The sequence below is a fragment of the Limulus polyphemus genome, unplaced genomic scaffold (assembly GCF_000517525.1).
Source record: "Limulus polyphemus unplaced genomic scaffold, Limulus_polyphemus-2.1.2 Scaffold68, whole genome shotgun sequence".
NCBI classification, from domain to species: domain Eukaryota; kingdom Metazoa; phylum Arthropoda; class Merostomata; order Xiphosura; family Limulidae; genus Limulus; species Limulus polyphemus.
Window position 1 is genome coordinate 976,929 of NW_013665678.1, and position 8,320 is coordinate 985,248.

At 31.0% G+C, this 8,320-nt stretch overlaps 1 protein-coding gene across 3 annotated transcripts; it reads left to right on the forward strand.

Moving 5' to 3' along the window:
* Positions 1 to 391: 391 nt before the first annotated feature.
* LOC106465489 (solute carrier family 25 member 51-like) lies at positions 392 to 7,483 on the forward strand. 3 transcript variants are annotated; one of them, XM_022393818.1, is made up of 2 exons: positions 392 to 1,207; positions 4,493 to 7,483. In XM_022393818.1, exon 2 carries the CDS (start codon positions 4,554 to 4,556, stop codon positions 5,460 to 5,462), a length of 909 nt encoding a protein of 302 aa, XP_022249526.1. In that variant the 5' UTR covers positions 392 to 1,207; positions 4,493 to 4,553; the 3' UTR covers positions 5,463 to 7,483. The 3 variants fall into 3 exon arrangements, with proteins under 3 accessions (XP_022249526.1, XP_022249519.1, XP_022249531.1); XM_022393811.1 differs by having other exon boundaries at positions 392 to 1,160; XM_022393823.1 differs by lacking the exon at positions 392 to 1,207 and adding an exon at positions 1,682 to 2,101.
* Positions 7,484 to 8,320: the final 837 nt, after the last annotated feature.

Below are 8,320 nucleotides of genomic sequence, written 5' to 3' on the forward strand. Positions count from 1 at the left end.
ATAAAAACAATCAGAACGTTATGATAAGCTAGTAACACGGTCCGCAGCGGAGGCGTCTCCAGGCGCTGGCACATGGGGCCCGTGGATCGATTTTATTTGACAGTGCCCCGAATCTCCATTGGTGTCTTGAAAAATCAGAATAGAAAACCAAGATCGATATCATACTGGAACGCCGAAAACTCCTGCACCTATGGGCCCGAGTCCCGAATATTTTAAATGACACCTCTTCTCCCCGGTGATTCAGCAGTGATAAGTATGATGGCTTATAATGCTGAATATCGGGTTTCCATACCCGTGTTAAGCACAGCACAAATAGCCCATGATATCCCTTTATGTTGAATAAGATATAAAAATACATACAAAAAGGTATCAATGCAAGAGAAAGAAACAATCATAACATTCAGTTACTAATGTAAATTCATAACATGGGTGATATATATCATTAGCTTGCATTCAAGTCTTAATACAATATAATAATAAGTTGTCTTAAAATTAAATATAATTCTTTGAATACGGTGAAACTGGACTTTCAAACAGTGATGTTGACTAATAAGGATTAATATGTAAGAAATATTTTTATGTGAAATAAACAATCATTTGAATACACATATAGCAGAATAATATAAAACAAATAGCATTTGGACATTCTTTTTTTATAGGCATAAATTGTTATTACTCTACAAGGCGATATAAAAATTAGCCCTTTTTCATAAAATGAGACACAGTAGTATGAAAATATGGATATTAGTTTTCATTTAAATCTCATCACTATTTATATTATAACAATTATGCTTAATACCCCCAACCCAAGTGGCTCAATTGTGAGTCTAAAGACTTACAACGCTAATAACCAGGTTTCGATACCTGTGGTAGACAGAGCATAGATAGCCCATTGTGTAGCTTTGTGCTTAACAATTAACCAACAAGCCTAATGACTGGCTCAGGCGGTAAATCACATAAATAGACAACTTCAGATAAGAGGCGTGATTATGTGTCGTTTATGGAAGCAAGAACATTGGCCATGTGAAAACTTTTATATAACACAGAAATTTCCACTAGAGTGCATCACTTTTTGAGCGTATGAACCAAAAGCATGAAAGAGATGAGGGAGACGATTCAGAAGAGAACGAGGAGTGGGGCTATGGATGTTATCGATTAAAGTGTGTACCATTTCAACTTCTATAGCGTAACGCATAATAATTTTAAAGTAGGCATTATTTTCTTGCCGCAGTAGTCACTAGTATAAATAGTATAACATATGTAAATTATAAGTTATTAATTATTATAAGTTTTACAAACTGAAATTTTAAAAGATCCGTGGTATGAACGAACCGCGGATAAATAAATAATATTTCTAGAGGAAAATTGGTGTACTAGTACTAGTAGTACATTAAGTTAACAATATAGAAGTTACTGTTTGTGTTATTGTTAATAAGTTGATCTACCTTACTCTTACAATTTACAGTCAACACTTAAGTTCTAACCTTAATTTATCTATAAATACATTTAAATTTTATCCTAATGGACTTGCTTGTTTTTGAATAATATTTTTATGACAATAAGGTAGTAATACAAACTACTCTATAGTGTTTCTGTTCGTAAATGACACATTGTGATATATATATATATATATGAGTATACATTTTGTTTCTTATCTTAAATTTAATTATTAGAAATATTACTCAAAAATACTCCAAGTCTAACAGTAACATTACAACACTCTTAACTGTGACTTTGTGTCCAAGGTCTTTCCTTTTAGCGTTTGGTATGTAGCCAGCCTATCTCATGAACTAAAAAATCTTTAGAATCCACTGATTGTGCAGCTTAGCAGAGTGGAAAAATATGTTTTATTTACTCATACTTTGTTTTAGCATTGCAAATATAATAATAATTTTGAACTTACTTCATGTGAGATGCTTGAGTTGAATGAACTGTGTAGTGTAAAATGTACAGTATTCTAGCAAAGTACAAATAAATAGTTTATAACAATATTATACCATGGGTATGAGTAACGGAAAAGGATGCTCATAAAAGTTTTCATTGGATAAACTGAATGAAATGTCACAAAAGTATTGATTTTATGAACATTAGGAAAAGAAAGGTGACTGAAAACCATTTGGCCTTTTAGTTTGAGATCACTAGCTCTTAAACCAGAAAAGAAAAAAGAAAATTGAATTAAATTTAAATATAGTATTTTGAACATGTGACTAATAAGCATGAAAAAGATAATGGAGGAGAGAAAGATGCTGAGTTGCAAACTAATTAGAACTAAGACAGTGATAAAGCTTAAAAGGGTATACATCATGCAGTTATCTAGATTTTTTTTTCTTGAATTCATACCAACTGCATGTACCACATCACTAGGCAGATCATTCTGCAAATTCATAATTTTAATCCAAAAACAATCATGTCGAAAAGAAGTCTTCATTTGGATTTAAACATATTAGTATTAATGTTGAATTTTATATTTCCATTCCACCACTTAAACAGAGAGAAAAAGACACCATAGAAAACTATTCAAACAAACTATTTTTAACACTGAATTATTCTGTATTCCATAGAACACAACCTTAACACTCTTAGCCTTTCCTTGTATTTTAAATTACTTTGACTCCTGGTTCTCAATTTGTGGTCCATGGACTCCTAGCTGTCCATGAGCATTCAAAAAGGGTCTATTATGGTAAAGATAGATTTTCTATAGTATTGTTTAAAAAAGTATAAAATACTATGTTCAATTAAATTAACATGTCATTAACTTGCTTTTTCATTTATAAAATTGCTGCTTTTATAAACTAAGGATTAGCTTCTGCAGATAGAACTAGCTGAATGTGGATGCCCCCAAAATTTTCTTTGATTTTTCAAGGGTACATGTGATAAAAAGAAAATCTGAGAACAATTTAGACCACTATACTCTAGGAGTTTTTATATATGCACTCTTCCTAAAATTTTGCAATCCTTTCTGAATTAGATGAAATAAACTGCACACATCACTTACCTGTATTTTGAACAAAGTGACGGTAAACTTCCTGTTCATAAATTGAGCAGAAGGGTTTAATGATTTTGTTGGATAATCATAGCTAAACCCTTCCTTTGTTCCATAACAGAAGAAGTAAGTCTTTTCTATCTTTCTGCATTGATGTGCATAATTTTATAATTCCCATAACAAAAGCCATTTTTGACACTCACGAATACTCTCATGGTTCTTCTGAATATGGTAAACATTCTCAGTATTTAAGTATCACCAACAAATTTAGAAATTGTCCCAAAAAATTATTTGAATTAAAACATCAGGTATAAACAGCAAAGGTAATTGAAAAACCTTGAGTCTTCACTAGTCCCTTTCCTTCATTCAGAAAAATTATCCATTTAGTATCATCATTTGCTTTTTTATCACTAAGTTAGCTTTCATTTCTATTTTATATTATATCACATATAGACAGGAACATTTTTGATCCTTCAATACTGTCATTGAGGAAAATAAAAATTTAAACCCACTCATTATTTATCAAGAAACCATTAATTCCCCACTTAAGCTATTGTAAAGTGCCATAGTTCACTATTACTGCAGACAACAACTCATTCCATAAGCCAATCACTCAGTTCTTCTGCATTCCAGATAAACCAGACCTAGAAGTTGTAGCATTTTATTTTCTCTCATTCAACCACTCTGCAATCCAATTAACTAGTCTTTCCTCAACTCCAACTGATGTGATTTTTGTAGCTAATCTTCTGTAAGGCACATTATCAAAATCTTCATAAAAATATAAGTACACCAAATCCACACCCTTTCCATTATCCAGGTAATATCCTTGATAAGAATTAATAGATTAGTAAGGCAAGATTTTCCTTTAGTGAATCCATGTTTGCTTTGTTTTATGATATCATATTTTACTAAATAATTTTGCAAAGCTACTTTTTTTTTTTAGACTGTATAGAATTTTTCCCAATATAGAAGTAAGACTAACTGGTTTATAGTTTCCAGGGAAACTCTTGTCATCTTTTAAAAATAGAAGTAACATTTGCAATTCTCCAGTTCTTAAGCATTTGTGTTATTGGTTTGGGTATTCCATTTACAGGTGTATGGACTGTGCAGTGTTATTTTATATTTCTTTTATGAAATGTTAGAGCAAAACATACATTACTATTGGAAATATTTCAAGGTTCTGTGAAGTATTTTCAATAAGACCAGTCAAGGCTTATTATTACTTGTAATCTGTTTAAATGAAGAATGTACTGTAAATATATTCCACAGCAAATTTTAGGTTACATGGGACATAAGTGAACATGTACTCTTTTTCTTTTACGAAAAAAAAAAGAGAGACTAAATTGCACTGTAAAAAAATTCACATTACAACATGCGAGTCACACATTAAATTTTGTTATGATATATGCTGAGGTAAAATGTTCTTTTAGGTAAATAGACATCTCATTTAACATTTGTCTGTTTTTTTTGTGTCTTTGGTAAAAACACATTTTCTTTTGTCCCTTCTAGTTTTGGATACACTGGCTAAAAAGGTACATCATTAGAAAAGTATTAATTTAGCCAACCTAACATGACAGCTGCAACTCAAACCCATGTAGCAACTGACCTTCATAGACATAAGTTGTCTATCTTCAGAAGTCTGCAACTAAGTGGTAAACATCAGGATGATTTTAAGGAGTTTTTGTGTGGCTGGGGTGCAGCATTCATCAACATCTCTCTCACATTTCCAATCAACAAAGTGATCTTTAGGCAGATGCTTGATGGAATTCACTTGCATGCAGCTGTACAACAGCTGAAACTGGATGGTCTATACTACTTGTATCGAGGATACTTTCCACCTCTCATTCAGAAAACTGTTTCAGTTTCTGTCATGTTTGGAACATATAATGAGTATAGTCAATATATTAGGAACAGCTTTCCCTCAGTGCCTTCTCTTCTCAGTTTAAGTATTTCAGCTATACTGGCTGGTTCAACAGAAGCTTTACTGATGCCTTTTGAAAGGATACAAACTTTGCTACAGGATCGCCAGTACCACCATCGTTTTCACAATACCTTCCATGCCATGTGGGAATTGAGAAGGTTTGGTGTGAAGGAATACTTCCGAGGTTTAACCCCCATCCTGATAAGAAATGGGTCAAGCAATGTGCTGTTTTTTGGATTTAGAGGGAAAATAAAGGAATATTTACCACCAAGTCATACCTGTTTTGGACATACCTTTCAGGATTTTATTAGTGGAGCTGTTATTGGAGCATTAATCAGCACATTGTTTTATCCTGTGAATGTGATTAAAGCTAAGATGCAAGTACAATGTGGAACACGATTCCTAAGTTTCAGTGAGGCCTTTGCTTTAACCTATTATGAAAGGAATTGTAATATACAGAAGTTATTCTGTGGTGTGCATATTAATTACACACGAGCTTTTTTGTCATGGGGAATTATAAATTCTTCTTATGAACGTCTGAAAACACTTTTATATTGAAAACTTCCAAGTTTGTTTGCAATACTGTTAAGCTACAATTGTACATCCAGTAACTGTTTACTTTTGTTTTTCAAATTCTCAAGATATTTTGGTTAGCTGTCAGGAGATCTGTATGAGGATATATTTAATACTAATGAGGTACATAGAAATGTACAGTGCAGATTATTGAAACTTGTATGTAACTGAGAACTGAATGTGCCAACAGAAGGACTGGAATGGTACGACTTTTTATGCTGATCATTATATGACACTTAGTTTAACTAAATAATGTACTGTTGATAAAGTCCTTATTTTTGATGTAGATGTCTTTGTTAATAACTTGCATTTTTTGCAAAGCAGTTGTGATAGATATATAAATATATTTCTTTACTAGTTAGATAGCTGTGTAACCTTTCATTGATATTTTTAAAAAACATTATTGATTAACATGAACTTGCTGCAGCACACTGTCAGAAAATTTGTATTAAAAATTACATTGTTGAATTCTAGATCAAATATTTTAGTAAAATATCAAACTTAGATGCTCAAATTAATTTAAAAAATTCAGATAGAGGTAATAATATATTTTACTAAAATATTTATCTGTAGAACAAGCAGTATATTTTTCATTGATTTCTGAATTTTGTCTCGCAGGTGTATGATTTGAGGTATTTAATTCCAAAAACATGAAGAAAACTTTGTTGGCCTGTCAGAAAGTTATGAAGTACATTCTGATACTATGTTTTGCTTTGTGTGACTTTGAGATGTAATAATACTAAAATAACTTGTTTATGTAGTACTGATGATTAGATACACATGTATGTAGAACTGGAAATTTTCTTTTGAACTGCAGTTTGGTCTGTGGTTTTGATCTTTTTAACATCTATTATACACTCAATCAAGGCATCTCAAGATGAATGTCTCCATTCATAAGTACCTCAGTGTTTGAAGCTCAAATCAATAATTAAATAAAATATTTAATGACACACATACACAACTATTAATAAATTGTATCCTTTCTAACTCATTAATTTGAAAAGGACTTTATTAACTAGAACTTTTGTTACATGTACCTTATTCACATGTAGAAAATTTTGGACTTGGTACTATTAGGTGTTATTACACAATTTTTTGTTGTGGAACAGATGTTGGTGTACATGTTAAATTGGATAAACTCTTACCTTGGTTAAAATTGTGCATAAACACCAGTTTATTTTCTTATCTTCTGTTTCGATGTTTTACATTTTACTTGAAATGTAGTAACTTAAAAAGTTTAATTCTTATACCAAAGTTTTGGTTTTTAGAATATAGCTGAATTTGTGGCTTAAGACTTTATAAATAAATTTATTCCTTGTTTTATTACAAGTTACAGTTTGTTAGATTTTAGAATGTTGACTTAATAATAAAACCTTCTTTACTGAAAATGAAAAGATAAATTTTTTCCTTAATTCAAAACTATTGTTACAGGTTTCCAGTTTATGTAAGCATTATTTTAAGAAAAACTACTGTTTGTGTATAGTAGCTCAGATAATATAAACATTCTGAAGAAAAGAAAAACTCCAAAAAAGCCTTTTCTCACTTCTTCAATTGTACATTCTATATTTATGCACAGTGCGAAAAAGCATTCAAACTTATTTATCTTCCACTTTAAGATTATTCATTGTCATATTCTTGTACATATTTTTACATAGACATATGTATAGGTGTTAGTAAAATTGAATTATTTTGTAATTATGTAATTTTTTTGTAAATTGCTTTGTTTCAATAACTTTCATCTGGAAGCCATATAAATTTGTTAAGGTTTTATTAAAAAATAAAATAGTCTCCATTTGTGGTGATATGAACTATAATTTCTTATAGTTCTGCTATTATATTTGTGGACATGTGCTTCATTGTGTTAACGTTGAACATGTTTTAAATTATTGCCATACTTGTATATTTATTTCAGTGTTATCATCTATCTATACAATTGTTGAACTTTTTTTCTTTGTTACATCTGCTATTTCATTGTACTATGCTCAAAATAAAGGTTAAGTCCTCAACTGTCACTGGTTATTTCTTTATAAACAAACAGATTCATATTACAATTATTTATAATGTGAAATCTGTAGAATAAAATTCCAAAATAAGCCTGCCAGTTGATACATATAACTGTTATATCAATAGTAAATAATTTCACATTTCAGTATTGTAAGTTAGTGTTAATATGTACACCAGAAAGCAAAGTACACTTACAAGTTTTCAAAGCAAATTAAACAGAATTGAATGTCATAAGAGTAATAGACAAAAATAAAAATAAGTGGTATTTTACACGTATCGGTGCCAGATGGGACATTTATTTTGTTAGCTTCATGGTAATGACGTAACGGAGTATGTGTGTGCCGCATATGGACAAACTTTGGTCTTTTTATGGATATATATTTAGGTTTGTGGTTTGTTAATATCACTGCCACACACAGACACTTGTGATTGTAGCCCTACTAATACTTTATTGCTTCATACGTTTGGTTATGGATATATCTGTGTGTCTTGGGCGGCTTATTTGTCATAAGCGCGAATATATTCATACAAGACTCGTTTTCCTTGTGCGGCGTGAAAATGTATTAAAATAAATATTGGTAAATACACGACAACGTATTAACGTGAATAAATCTTTGATCAACTAAAATTGGTAACCATAATGATTTAATCCAAGTTATTGGTTAAAAATTAGAGGACTTATATCCAGTGGTGGGATTCAAATATCTTAACAACAGGTTCTCTCACTAGCAGCATGTAAAAATATTAGATATTAAAAAAAAGGAGGGGCCAGAAAGCCCCCCCCCCCCATCACTGAGAAAATAAAAATAGGCCGGCACGGATAGTGTTAAATATTTTTT